At 44.2% G+C, this 15,028-nt stretch overlaps 1 protein-coding gene across 2 annotated transcripts in view; it reads right to left on the reverse strand.

Moving 5' to 3' along the window:
- Window positions 1-876: 876 nt before the first annotated feature.
- Window positions 877-15,028, reverse strand: part of LOC139226659 (ras-related protein Rab-40B) — a 94,861-nt gene continuing 80,709 nt past the window's right edge. For both annotated transcript variants that reach the window (XM_070857567.1, XM_070857566.1), the window contains 2 exons: window positions 6,472-6,694; window positions 877-2,698 (listed from right to left, as the gene is read on the reverse strand). In XM_070857567.1, the coding sequence (XP_070713668.1) occupies window positions 2,430-2,698; window positions 6,472-6,694 (492 nt within the window). In that variant the 3' untranslated portion in view covers window positions 877-2,429. The remainder of the gene's footprint in view (window positions 2,699-6,471; window positions 6,695-15,028) is intronic.

A 15,028-nucleotide genomic window follows, 5' to 3' on the forward strand; every position in this document is an offset into this window, starting at 1 on the left:
TGTGTGGGCTGTATCTTTCAGTATCAATATAGTGTGTAATATTTTTAACCCATGTCAGTCATATGATTTACTGCTTCAATAAATTTGCTGTATTAAAGCAATGTACAAACTGCTGTCATATTTAAACTGTACTGGAGACTATGGTAAACATCAAAAATTGCAATCTAGGTACCTGTGAGCAACAGGTCTACTACCAGCGCCTTACCAAAAAAAAATGGCTAAATTGAGAAGTATAAAGACCTGTCCAATAAGACACAAAATGTTGTTGTGTTAATACCAATGTGCAGCTCAATTTTATACGTGCCTAAATATGTGCGTAAAAAGAATGAATTGTAGCATTAAATAGTAGGTACTCTTGTAGGTTTAGGTCATCAGCTGACAATGGAGTGTAAAAATGATTCTTACCTGATCTTTGCTTGCCAGTTCACCATAATGCAGCTGCAAATAGTCAGTGGTATGAGGGACTGTGGTCACTGATCTGGACTTATGCTGGTGTGCCAAAATGCTACTCTACATGCCACAGCAGCTCAATGTAATTTAAAAAACGAGTAAGATTCAAAGTCAAGTAAGAACTGAATACTTTGCTTGGGTTCAATGTTGGTGACAGAAAATGTACATTGCACCCAAATATGTTAAACCAGGATAACACGGAACTCAAATCCCTTCACAAGATTTCTAAACCCATACCAGAAACGTGAAATATTTAGACTGGAACACTTTGTGCTGTGTCATACGAGGTTACTGTATATAACACACACTGATACATAACCTTGAAATATATATAGTTGATGGCCCTGCAACTAATACGTTTAGAATACTTGGTGGCTCAGTAGCTAAAATTGGAGAGAATTAGTTTTAATACAGAAATTCAGCAGATGCTGGTACATACATCTTTATTACAAATTAACATGTAAAATATCCTGTACATTTTAAAGTTGCAATAATCTGCAGCTAAAGGCTTTGGTTAACTTAAAAAGTAAAAAGTGTTTTTATTTTAGTTTGTGTAATTATCTTGTCCAGATAATTATGAAAAAATAAATCCCCCAGTTCCAATTGCCACCAGAGAGCATCCTTCAACATGGAAGATGGGATGGATCCAAGTGGTTGAGTTCTTCCACAGGTAGTGTCAACATCAACATATTACAACTGACTGACATCAGGTGCACTTCTGTAGGTGCAACTGGTCCTGGCAGGCCTCTTCTCCCTTTGTTTTGGCACACATTCAAAAACAGACAAATCTCTCCCATTGAGAGCTTGAGGCAAAATACCGTCAAGGCTTAGGCTGGGAATACAAACGTAGATACTGCGGCTCAGAGTCCAGCACTGGAAATGGCGGGAAGTTACTCCACTCTTGAAATCTTACTACATTTCATCAATATGTAGAGACTGCATCTTTACTCTTTGTAATAGAAGCATCTCGTTTATGAAACCTACCAAGTAACAATGGCCCAGGTTGTAAAGCAGCCTGTAACCTATTAATCAGTGTGACTGGAAAAATTAAGCCAATATGTCAATCTTTACCAAAGAGACACATTTAAAATCATTTCCAAGTACACTTCTGCCCAAAAAGATTTTTTTTTCAACAATGTTTTAATTACAAAACATTATGGATAATTAGCTCAGAAATCTTTGTCCCTCCCACACTGTTAACATCTCTACCAAGGACATCTTTGGTATTTCTATTCCCTTAGTACTGTACTTCAGTGTTTTTTTGTTTCTGTACAAAATCAAACTATAGTCCCATAAGGAAAATGATATTTACAAATCACTGAAGTAATATTAATCCACAACAGTAACAACCACAAGAGCAAGTTGGAAATGGATTAACATACGCATTTTCAATAGTATTTTTCAGTATATGATTTTTTACATACAAACTTGAAGGTTATTTTATGGGTGTCTGCAAGTTGCCACGGCAAACCGTATTTCTAGAAATAGGCCCTTTAACTGTCAGCAGGATCCATTTTCTGACTGCAATATTTAAGGACGTTTTAAACAACATATAGTATAGCATACATTGCAATTAAAATTCCAACTCCCAGTATCACTTTACATACTCGGCAACATCATACATGCTTAATTCCGCCAATCTACCTAATGCAGAGATGATTCAATTGTATGGCTCACACAAAAATGGACAAATGTAGTTTTGTTTTTGACATTGAACTACCGTGAATCAAACTCTCTCCCTTACCCCACTCTCAACAGAGAATCTGAGATCCCCATGGCTATCATGCCTTTCACAATCACTGTTTGTACTAGCAGCATCATTTCTCACTCCCTTGTGCAAACTTTGAACCCACGGTTTATGGGCCCTTTTCAAATATAGTTTTTGAAGAAGTTCTCTCATGGGAACAGCTGAGACACCAGCTTGTCAGGCTTCATATGTAGTGATCAAATTTCAATTTTCTTTTTCACATAGATTGTAGCTAAGAGATTTTGCAGCTGTTTCGAGTGCAGCTCTGTGCTGGGCTTTGGGAAGGACGAATAATCTTGAATTTCTTCAGACTATTTTGTTTGCTGCCATTAGCAGTGAGAGAGTAGGAACGTCCATGCATCATTCTGGCATTCAGTCCATTGGCCATAGAGAAAGATTTAAGGTGACTCTTTAAGGCAATGGGAAGGGGCAGTTTGTCCACTAGATGTACAGGCGTGCATGAAACGATGGCCCGGCAGCAGAGATCCTGTAGGCTTAGCACTGCAAAAAAAAACACAGTAGATCAGTTATAAAAATTATTTATCGAGGAGTAGTTTCAATAGGTCTCAAGAACAACCAAGTATATGCTATGCTAAATAGTAAATCATTACTAATTTATTGAAGGAAACAGAATGTCATAATACATAGTCACAGGCTATATAATAAATAAGAGCAAAGATGAAAGTATCCTTAATTACAATTGAAAACACTGTTGCTGCAAAATCATCCCAAACTGCAGCCTAGCCCCATTTCCTCAAGCAATGTGTCCGACAAACCCGCTATTATCTTTACCACCAAATGTGATCCAAAAGACAGCAGAATGAGAAATACAAGTCTTCAACTTGGGTCGAATGTGTATTGACCGAACTATATGAACATCTAACATATAACATATAACAGAATAAAATTTCAGGCGGAAAACTCTTACCTAGAGAGTTGCCTGCAAATAAGGAATGACAACTAAACAAGGAATGACTATAAAATGTGAATATTTGGTATGTAGTTCATTAGGATATGCACCAGATGGTGGCAGTACACTGTGCATTCCAGAGCTAGGTTTTCCATCTAGTACAGCAGACTTTCAATCTGTCATTTGGACTGATTTGACAGTGTAGCTAATGCCTCAACAGTCTCTACCCTCTACCAGGCTCTTCACATAGACTTCCTTTAATTCAAGTCACATTTATCAGGCCCAAGTTTCGAGCCGCGCCTACAACGGCGCAGTCCCGGCCCGTTTTTCGCGCCACAAAGTGCGCCTAAAAAAACCCTCCGTATTCTCCACCTCCCTGCAGGTCCTCTGGCCCTCGGCGCAGCGCAGCAGGAGCTGTAGGGGGCGGAGCCAGGTCCCTGCGCCGAAAACAGTGCCGGAACCTCTGCACATGCGCGCTACAGTGGGCACGCAAGTGCAGTAGCTCCAGGCGCCCGAAACTGTGTGGGAGGGGCCCGAAGCACGCAGCCCCTAGCCCTGGCCGAATGGACTCACTGGGGCTGCGTGAATAAGGCTCCTCCCACGGCCAGCTCCTGCTTCCTCCCGACCCGACTCGACTCCCGCTTCCCACCCCCCGCCCCCGGACAGGACCCGACACCCGCTCTCCCCCCACCCCCGGACTGGACCCGACACCCGCTCCCGCCCCCCCCGGACCAGACCGGACACCCACTCCCCCCCGCCACCCGCTCCTCCCTCCCGCCTCCGGACTGGATCCGACCTGATCTCCCTCTCCCTCCCTCCCTTCCCCCGACCCGAACTGACCTCCCTCCCACCACCCCCCCGACCCGACCCAACGCCACCTACCTGTAAATCTGGTGCTGGGGACGGGCCCTGCCCGAAGTCTCGGGCCCGGACCGTTCAGCCTCCCTCCCCCTTCTTCTTCCCCCCCAATCTCCTTCCCCGCCCTCATCTCCTTTCCCCCCCCAATCTTCTTCAATCTCCTTTCCCCCCCCATCTCCTTTTCCCCCCCCCAATCTCCTTCAATCTCCTTTCCCCCCATCTCCTTTCCCCCACCCCCATCTCCTTTCTCCCTTCTCCCCTTCTCCCCCATCCCTCCCCCTTCTTCCCCCATCCCTCCCCCTGCTCCCCCCCTCCTCCCCCTCCCCTCGCTGTCAGAAACACAGACACTGACAGACAGAGAATGAGAGACACACAGACAGACAGAGAGATAGAGACATTGACAGAGACACACTGAGGGGGGCATTCTAGCACGCTGTTGGAGGGCTCCCGGTGCTGCAGTCGGTAAGTAGAAAATGTTTTATTTATTGATTTAAAAAAAAATTATTTCTTATTAATTTTTTTTGATTGATTTATTGGTTGATTTATTGATGTATTTATCATTTATTATTGATGATGGCTCTTTATTTGTAAAACTGAAGTGTTTAATGTTTGTAAACTTCCCTTTAAACACCCCCCCCCCCCCACCATTCCCTACGCCTGATTTGTAACCTTGGATGTGGGGAAGAAAACGCCGCATGGGGTTGAGCAGATGCCAAGGATTTTCCCCTCTCGATTTAGCCAAAATTGACAGCCAAGGAGGTTGATGGAGTTGAGGCCAGATGCTTGTAAGTACTGGAAGATGCCAAAGAAGAAATTTGGACTCATCCAGCTCTTAAAATGCTGATATGCACACTGTGACTTATAAATCAGTCATCAGTTCATTTTCAATCATATATATTTCCCTACTTGGAACTTCATCTTTATTATTCTCTGCTGAAAGCTGGAATCCTGGGCTCCTTTTCAGTATCGGAAACTCTGAATATAAAATCTTCCATGCACCGAGTGGAGGAGATAGGTTGCAACATATGAAACAAAAGCAGACTTTGGCTGAAAATGATTTTCAGGTCTGATTCTTCAGCCAGTCAAAATAGAGTTTGTCATACCTCGCCGTGATAGCACATCAAATCAACAGGTCAGAAACACCCCAAATTTTGGGCACCAGAAACAGAAAGAGCACCACAGAACAAGTAAAGGCTTTCAACACAAATTGAGCTGGGCAGTGGAGGATAGGCTTGGTAGGAGGATGGATTGGTTGATCGTGTCAAATGCTGCAGAGAGGTTGAGAAAGATATTGAGGGATAATACACCATGAATAAGTCTATAGCCACAGAAGAAGTCATTTGTGACTTCAATCAGGCTATTTCAGTACTGTGGCAAAGGTATAACCTGATTGGAAGGATTCAAACACGGAGTTGCGAGAAAGATGGGCATGGATCTGAGGCGAGAACGCATTCAAGGACTTGAGAGGAAATAGGAGATTGGAGATGGGTGGTAGCTTGCAAGGACAGAGGGTCGGGGGGTTGAAAGGGAGGCACAGTACCCAAGATGGGGAAGCCATTTCCAATGTCATCCGGCAAAGCGTCCAGGAAGAGAAGCTGGGTGGTCAGCAGTTAAGTGAGAATGGGGTCAAGAGAGCAGCAGGCGAACCTTATGGACAAGATGAGCTCGGAGACACTAGGACAACAGTGACTACACTTCAAATGTACTTAACTTGCTGTAAAGCATTTTGGGACATCCTCAGATCATGAAAGGTGCTTATATCAATGCAAGTCTTTCTTATTTTCTTCATGAGAGAGAAACTGAGTTACGATTTCAGGGCTAGGGGGAGGAGGGGGCAGGAGACAGCAGATATTGGAGAAAAGAATCTAACAGTTATCTTTGCTTTCCAGGATGATTCTGCAGTAATGAACAGTTTTAGCTATAGAGGGAGAGCTTAACAGAAGCTTCAGGGGGCAAGAACAAGAATTTTAAAGGAGAAGCAAGTGGGATGGAACAAGGCGACAGCTTATCCTCAAATATGCTCCCTGAGCCAGTGTAGCTTAGTGGCAATGGAGATGAGCAAGACAGTGCTGGACAAGATTTAGTCAGCAAAAAGAGCATCGGAGAAATCAAGTCTAGAGGCGATGAAGACGTGGGTAACAGTTTCAATGGTGGTGGGAGCAAGAAGGGGAGAAAGCAGACGATGTTACAAAGTGGAAATAAGCTGCCTTGATAATGGATATGAGATTTGAAATATAGCTGAAAGTCAACAGCCCATCATGGTCTAGCCTGAGTGCGCACCCAGGGACAGGGATGAAATAGATGACGAGGGAGACATCTGAAAGCTAGTACTTGCACTCATGTACTGATATCAGCTTGCACCAATAAAAACAAATACAGATACAAAAGTATAATCATGAAGTTCCTTTGATTATGTTCAGTTTTAAAAATCTTGACAATTTTGTATTGAACCTCCAGATTTTGTAATTTCCCCAGCTTAACAGCATTAAGAAAACAAAAATCCTACCCCGGTTTGGTCTCCAGAGCCTGTCCATTCCATGCCTCATCAGCACGATCCTTGCCAATTCTGTGAATGACTCAATTATGTTGAAGTTGCACAAAGGACTAACTTCAAAGAACGTCATGCCATGCCGTTCAGCATAAGCCTGAGCTTGTTCTGTCGATACCTGCCGCTTAAAGGCCAAGTGAAGACGATTCCCAACCAAGATCTTAGGCACACCTGGGGCATGCTGAGGGAAGGAAGAAAAGAAAGCAACAATGTAATAAACACTCCCTGTGCAGTTCAAATTGAAATGGGCATACTGTCATTTCATTTCCAACTGATTTATTGCTTAGGTTCATTGGTTTTGCAGTTGGTTCTTGTTTTGATGTGTAATATGAAGGCTAAAGGAAGATCTTGAGACAGATAGGTTTATTAAATGTTAAATTTTGACCAAGGAACTAATATACACTTAGCCATGGAAAACTTTGTTGGGAACATTATAGCAAGGAATGCTCAACATATTATTCTACTGCTAAAGTGAAACAGTGATTAAAAAGGCCTGTCCCTTTAAACCACAAAGTCTTATTGCTGCAAATTGCCCACCCTGAAGACACACGGAAGTTAATTGCTGTTGGTGAGTGAAGGACACAGATTGACAGGTGTATGGAAATTCCTGGCTCCAATCAGAAGAAACCAACATGAAAGACTGCCATTATTTCTCAATGTGATTAGTTAGCAGGGAGCACAGTTCTGCCAGCTGCAGAGCGTTTGATGCCACCGATTGGCTTTGATTGCCAAATGTGTCCTTTTAATGGCAAATTAGGGTCAATTTTGCACATCTGACTTTTCTCTCAGAACTCCTAATGACTACATACAGCGAACATTGCTATGTAAATCCCCAAACCCTATCCGAGCCATACAATTTTTGGTCCTGCTTGAGCACGGCCAGTGAGTCAATAGCTTGGGAAATGATCAATGCCTTTTGATGTTTATCTTTTTGGCTACGAATCAATCTTTGGCATGTGAGAAAAATTCCTGCTGCATAATCCAGGGAAAAGCAGACAGTTTACAAACACAAGAGGATTTCTTTTCTCAACATTTTTAAGACCATCAGTTCCAGATAATCCCACAACTTACCAGAATTGGTTGTAATTTACCAAAATTGCCTGGATTCTGGAGAGGTCCCAGCAGATTGGAAAACTGCAAATGCAACTCCTCTATTTAAAAAAGGAGGCAGACAAAAAGCAGGAAACTATAGACCAGTTAGCCTAACATCTGTGGTTTGGGAAAACGCTGGAGTCCATTATTAAAGTGGGTTATGTAGAGGACACAGAGGCTGCAAAGAGATTTAGATAGGTTAAGCGAATGGACTAAGGTTTGGCAGATGGGATACAATGTCGGAAAATGTGAAGTCATCCACCTTGGGAAAAAAAAAAACAGTAAAAGGGAATATTATTTGAATGGGGAGAAATTACAACATGCTGCGGTGCAGAGGGACCTGGGGGTCCTTGTGCATGAATCCCAAAAAGTTAGTTTGCAGGTGCAGCAGGTAATCAGGAAGGCGAATGGAATGTTGCCCTTCATTGCGAGAGGGATGCAGTACAAAAGCAGGGAGGTCCTGCTGCAACTGTATAGGGTATTGGTGAGGCCGCACCTGGAGTACTGCGTGCAGTTTTGGTCATCTTTCTTTAGAAAGGATATACTAGCTTTGGAGGGGGTACAGAGACGATTCACTAGGCTGATTCCGGAGATGAGGGGGTTACCTTATGATAATAGATTGAGTAGACTGGGTCTTTACTCGTTGGAGTTCAGAAGGATGAGGGGTGATCTTATAGAAACATTTAAAATAATGAAAGGGATAGACAAGGGAGAGGCAGAGAGGTTGTTTCCACTGGTCAGGGAGACCAGAACTAGGGGGCACAGCCTCAAAATATGGGGGAGCCAATTTAAAACCAAATTGAGAAGGAATTTCTCTTCTCCCAGAGGGTTGTGAATCTGTGGAATTCTCTGCCCAAGGAAGCAGTTGAGGCTAGCTCATTGAATGTATTCAAATCACAGATAGATAGATTTTTAACCAATAAGGGAATTAAGGATTATGGGGAGCGGGCGGGTAAGTGGAGCCAAGTCCACGGCCAGATCAGCCATGATCTTTTTGAATGGCAGAGCAGGCTCGAGGGGCTAGATGGCCCACTCCTGTTCCTAATTCTTATGTTCTTATGTTCTAAGAAGCAGTAGCAGGACATTTGGAAAAGCAAAATTCAGTCATGCAGAGTCAACATGGAGTTATGAAGGGGAAGTCATGTTTGACAAATTTGCTGGAATTCTTTGAGGATGTAACAAACAGGGTTGATAAAGAGGAACCAGTGGATGTGGTGTATTTGGACTTGCAGAAGGCAGTTGACAATGTGCCACATAAAAGGTTACTGCACATGATAAAAGTTCATGGGATTGGGGGCAATATATTAGCATGGATAGATGATTGGCTAACTAACAGAGTTGGGATAACTGGTTCATTCTCTGGTTGGCAACCAGTAACTAGTGGGTGCCGCAGGGATCAGTGCAGGGACCCCAGCTATTTACAATCTATATTAACGACTTGGAAGAAGGGACTGAGTGTAACGTAGCCAATTTTGCTGACGATACAAAGATGGGAGGAAAAGCAATGTGTGAGGAGGATACAAAAAAAATCTGCAAAAGGACAGAGAGAGGCTAAGTGAGTGGGCAAAAATTTGGCAGACAGAGTATAATGTCAGAAAGTATGAGGTCATGCACTTTGGCAGAAAAAAAAATCAAAAAGTTATTTAAATGGAGAAAGATTGCAAAGTGCTGCAGTACAGCGGGACCTGGGGGTACTTGTGCATGAAACATAAAAGGATAGTATGCAGGTACAGCAAGTGATCAGGAAGGCCAATGGTATCTTGGCCTTTATTGCAAAGGGGATGGAGTATAAAAGCAGGGAAGTCTTGCTACAGCTATACAAGGTATTGGTGAGGCCACACCTGGAATACTGTGTGCAGTTTTGGTTTCCATATTTACAAAAGGATATACTTGCTTTGGAGGCAGTTCAGAGAAGGTTCACTAGGTTGATTCCGGGGATGAGGGGGTTGACTTATGAGGAAAGGTTGAGTAGGTTGGGCCTCTACTCATTGGAATTCAGAAGAATGAGAGGTGATCTTATCGAAATGTACAAGATTATGAGGGGGCTTGACAAGCTGGATGCAGAGAGGATGTTTCTACTGATGGGGGAAGACTAGAACTAGAGGCCATGATCTTATAATAAGGGGCCGCCCATTTAAACCAGAGATGAGGAGACATTTCTTCTTGGAGTTGTAAATCTGTAGAATTCGCTGACTCAGAGAGCTGTGGAAGCTGGGACAGTGAATAAATTTAAAGACAGAAATAGACAGTTTCTTAAACGATAAGGGGTTATGGGGAGCGGGCAGGGAAGTGGAGCTGAGTCCATGATCAGATCAGCCATGATGTTATTGAATGGCGGAGCAGGCTCGAGGGGCCGAATGGCCTACTCCTGCTCCTAGTTCTTACGTTATGTTCTTACAATAAAACTAGCGTAATTGCCAGTCAGAGGATACATTGTTGGAAGAGTGTAAGTAGGTAGTTGCAGTACAAATGCTGAAAAACAAGTTTGTTTAATGTGAAGTACTCTTGTCACCATTGACTCTTCCCACAGAAATTGCAAAATGATCAAAAGTTGTGTGTTTACAAAGCCATAAATTTCCTCACAAATTCTCTACTTTTTAAACTCTAGAAATGACGATTACCCTTGAAAAGAAAGACTTTGTCTTGAATAATCTAAGATTTCCACTCTGTCTTGGGATATTCCAGATTGTATTGGTTAGCATGAACAGAACCGATGGGCTCAATTTTCCCCAATGCCGTTTTTGGGCGCACTGCAAGAGTTACGTCTGTTTTTTTGGGCCCCGACTACTCCAAAAAAAACTAGCAAGTTTCCCCGTTCTATTTTTTGAAATTGGCGCCGCGCAGCCTGTCTTTTAGCTTCGGGGGGGTGGAGCAGAACGTCTGCGCCGAAAATATGCCCCTTCTGCACATGCGCAAAAAAAAATATGATGTTTTTGACGTGATTGCTAGGGCCCGCGCATGCCCAGTACAGCTCCCGGTCTGCATTCGGCCAATTTTTAAAGAGCCAGTTGTGTGTGAGAACTTTCATTCTCATTGAAAAAAATCGGAGCTGCAATATAAGATGCAACACGGCTCAAGGACCAAAAATTTCTTATAGGATTAGGTGCAGGCACTAGTTACTGTAATTGAGGCCATATGGCACGAGCTGGACACCAGCAGAGGTCACATAAAAGTTTCATCAAAAGAAATGCTGGAACCAACATGCAGAAGATTACTGTGCAATGGTGACCACCCCGAGGTCTGGAGGCCAGTGCAAAAAGTGGCAGGACCTTGGTCAAGTAGTTAGTGTAAGTAATATTTTCATTTATTCACTGGAATTGCAATTGGTGATCATCTGTATGTGTCACCCAGCAGGTAGACACCCTCTCTAAAAAGTTGTGTTTTCATCTTTGCAAAGGAAGGTGGCACACAACAAAAGGGAAGAATTCGAACAAGAGGAGGCCTGCAAATCCACATCCACTGACAACCTTGGAAGACAGGGTCGCTGCTTTGATAGGTCCTGCCTGGAGAAAAGCAACCATCACTGCCTTGGACGTTGGGGCCCTGTGTGTGCCTCGCTGCATCACACTGAAATTCCCAGCCTCGGACTGTGAGAAACTATGGAATGTCCTAACACTCGTACCACTCAGGAAAGGGCCAGGCACCTCAATGGGTGGCACCTGCACCTCCTCCAGAGTGAGTACAAAAGTGGGGGCTTCATCCATCCCCTCCCCGTGCTCCTCCCCCGCTATGCTCAAGGAGAGAGGGTAAGTCCTGCAAATTCCACAGCCTGGCTTTGCTAAATGTTAAGTACTGCGCGGGCTAGCCATGCTTCGGTTCATGGGGATGTTTCCATCAGCTACGCTTCGGTTGATGCAATGTGTTATCATTCATCGTGATCCTTCAAATCATCCTGCTGCCTGCGCCGTGTGAGCCTACTCATGCCACCCGACCCCCTCCTCTGCTGCTAACCATTTGTCTGTTCTGTTATATTTTGCAGAACTTGAGGACAACCCTGACGAGGTTGAAGCCGATGCAGAAGATTATTCAGACGCGGATGAGCCTGAAAAGAACATCTTCCAATCCCACCTTACAGACCAAGAACATGGGGGTGAGGGAGATGGGGCAGGGGATGGACGAAGCCCCCACTCTTTTACTCACTCTGGAGGAGGTGCAGGTGCTGCCCATTGAGGTGCCAGGTCCTTTCCTGAGTGGTGAGTGTTGGGACATTCCATGGTTTCTCCACAGTCGGAGGCTGGGGATTCCAGTGTAGTGCAGCGAAGCACACCCAGGGCCCCACCGTCTGAAGCTGCGGGTCCCAGTGGAATGCGAGAGCCACACCAGGGTGAGGAGGGGAAGGAGAGCTCAACAGCGCTCTCCTGAGGTGCAGGATCGAACAGATGAGGTTCAGATGATGGCAGTGAGTGCGGAGAGCATTGACCTTACACAATCACTCCTGGACACCATCAGTGGGGTGGGTGATGAGGTATCGGGACTGTCGGGAAAAGTAACAACATTCTCATGAGAAATGGGAACACTGTCCGGGAACATAGAAACATAGAAAATAGGTGCAGGAGTAGGCCATTCGGCCCTTCTAGCCTGCACCGCCATTCAATGAGTTCATGGCTGAACATGCAACTTCAGTACCCCATTTCTGCTTTCTTGCCATACTCCTTGATCCCCCTAGTGATATGGACTACATCTAACTCCTTTTTGAATATATTTAGTGAATTGGTCTCAACAACTTTCTGTGGTAGAGAATTCCACAGGATCATCACTCTCTGGGTGAAGAAGTTTCTCATCAGTCCTAAATGGCTTAGCCCTTATCTTTAGACTGTGACCCCTGGTTCTGGACTTCCCCAACATTGGGAACATTCTTCCTGCATCTAACCTGTCTAACCCCGTCATAATTTTAAACGTTTCTATGAGAGCCGCTCTCATTCTTCTGAACTCCAGTGAATACAAGCCCAGTTGATCCAGTCTTTCTTGAAATGTCAGTCCCGCCATCCTGGGAATCAGTCTGGTGAACCTTTGCTGCTCTCCCTCAATAGCAAGAATGTCCTTCCTCAAGTTAGGAGACCAAAACTGTACACAATACTCCAGGTGTGGCCTCACCAAGGCCCTGTACAACTGTAGCAACACCTCCCTGCCCCTGTACTCAAATCCCCTTGCTATGAAGGCCAACATGCCATTTGCCTTCTTAACCGCCTGCTGTACCTGCATGCCAACCTTCAATGACTGATGTACCATGACACCCAGGTCTCGTTGCACCTCCCCTTTTCCTAATCTGTCACCATTCAGATAATAGTCTGTCTCTCTGTTTTTACCACCAAAGTGGATAACCTCACATTTATCCACATTATACTTCATCTGCCAAGCATTTGCCCACTCACCTAACCTATCCAAGTCACACTGCAGCCTCATAGCATCCTCCTCACAGCTCACACTGCCACCCAACTAAGTGTCATCCGCAAATTTGGAGATACTGCATTTAATCCCCTCCTCTAAATCATTAATGTACAATGTAAACAGCTGGGGCCCCAGCACAGAACCTTGCGGTACCCCACTAGTCACTGCCTGCCATTCTGAAAAGTACCCATTTACTCCTACTCTTTGCTTCCTGTCTGCCAACCAGTTCTCAATCCACTACAGCACACTACCCCCAATCCCATGTGCTTTAACTTTGCACATTAATCTCTTGTGTGGGACCTTGTTGAAAACCTTCTGAAAGTCCAAATACACCACATCAACTGGTTCTCCCTTGTCCACTCTACTGGAAACATCCTCAAAAAATTCCAGACGATTTGTCAAGCATGATTTCCCTTTCACAAATCCATGCTGACTTGGACCTATCATGTCATCTCTTTCCAAATGCGCTGCCATGACATCCTTAATAATTGATTCCATCATTTTACCCACGACCGATGTCAGGCTGACCGGTCTATAATTGCCTGTTTTCTCTCTCTCTCCTTTTTTTAAAAAAGTGGGGTTACATTGGATCAGTTCCTATGGAGTGGAGGGTAGCCAGAGTCTATGGAATGTTGGAAAATGACTGTCAATGCATCCGCTATTTCCAAGGCCACCTCCTCAAGAACTCTGGGATGCAACACAATTTCCCGACTAATAAGGATTTCCCTCAGTTCCTCCTTCTTACTAGACCCTCTGACCCCTTTTATATCCGGAAGGTTGTTTGTATCCTCCTTAGTGAATACCGAACCAAAGTACTTGTTCAATTGGTCTGCCATTTCTTTGTTCCCAGTTATGACTTCCCCTGATTCTGACTGCAAGGGACCTATGTTTGTCTTTACTAACCTTTTTTTCTTTACATATCTATCGAAACTTTTGCAGTCCGTCTTAATGTTCCCTGCAAGCTTCCTCTCGTACTCTATTTTTCCTGCCCCAATCAAACCCTTTGTCCTCCTCTGCTGAGTTCTAAATTTCTCCCAGTCCCCGGGTTCACTGCTATTTCTGGCCAATTTGTATGCCACTTCCTTGACTTTAATACTATCCCTGAGCCACCTTCCCTTTTTTATTTTTACGCCAGACAGGGATGTACACTGTTGTAGTTCTTCCATGCGGTCTCTAAATGTCTGCCATCGCCCATCCACAGTCAACCCCATAAGTATCATTCACCAATCTATCCTAGCCAATTCACGCCTCATACCTTCAAAGTTACCCTTCTTTAAGTTCTGGACCATGGTCTCTGAATTAACTGTTTCATTCTCCATCCTAATGTAGAATTCCACCATATTATGGTCACTCTTTCCCAAGGGGCCTCGCACAACGAGATTGCTAATTAATCCTCTCTCATTACACAACACCCAGTCTAAGATGGCCTCCCCCCTAGTTAGTTCCTCAACATATTGGTCTAGAAAACCATCCCTTATGCACTCCAGGAAATCCTCCTCCACCATATTGCTTCCAGTTTGGTTAGCCCAATCTATATGCATATTAAAGTCACCCATGATAACTGTTGCACCTTTATTGCATGCACCCCTAATTTCCTATTTGATGCCCTCCCCAACATCACTACTACTGTTTGGAGGTCTGTACACAACTCCCACTAACGTTTTTTGCCCTTTGGTGTTCTGCAGCTCTACCCATATAGATTCCACATCATCCAAGCTAATGTCCTTTCTAACTATTGCATTAATCTCCTCTTTAACCAGCAATGCTACCCCACCTCCTTTTCCTTTTATTCTATCCTTCCTGAATGTTGAATACCCATGGATGTTGAGTTCCCAGCCCTGATCATCCTGGAGCCACATCTCTGTAATCCCAATCACATCATATCTGTTACGTCGCAGATAGTTGATACACTGTTGGTGAACATGAGGGAGGGAATGTTGGAGGTAGTTGAGACACTGTCAGGGCACATGAGGGAGGGAATGTCTGAGTTAGCTGCTGCAATAAAGGAAAACGCCCTGACCCCACACCCATTGAC

This window comes from Pristiophorus japonicus, chromosome 16 (genome assembly GCF_044704955.1).
Source record: "Pristiophorus japonicus isolate sPriJap1 chromosome 16, sPriJap1.hap1, whole genome shotgun sequence".
Lineage (NCBI taxonomy): Eukaryota > Metazoa > Chordata > Chondrichthyes > Pristiophoridae > Pristiophorus > Pristiophorus japonicus.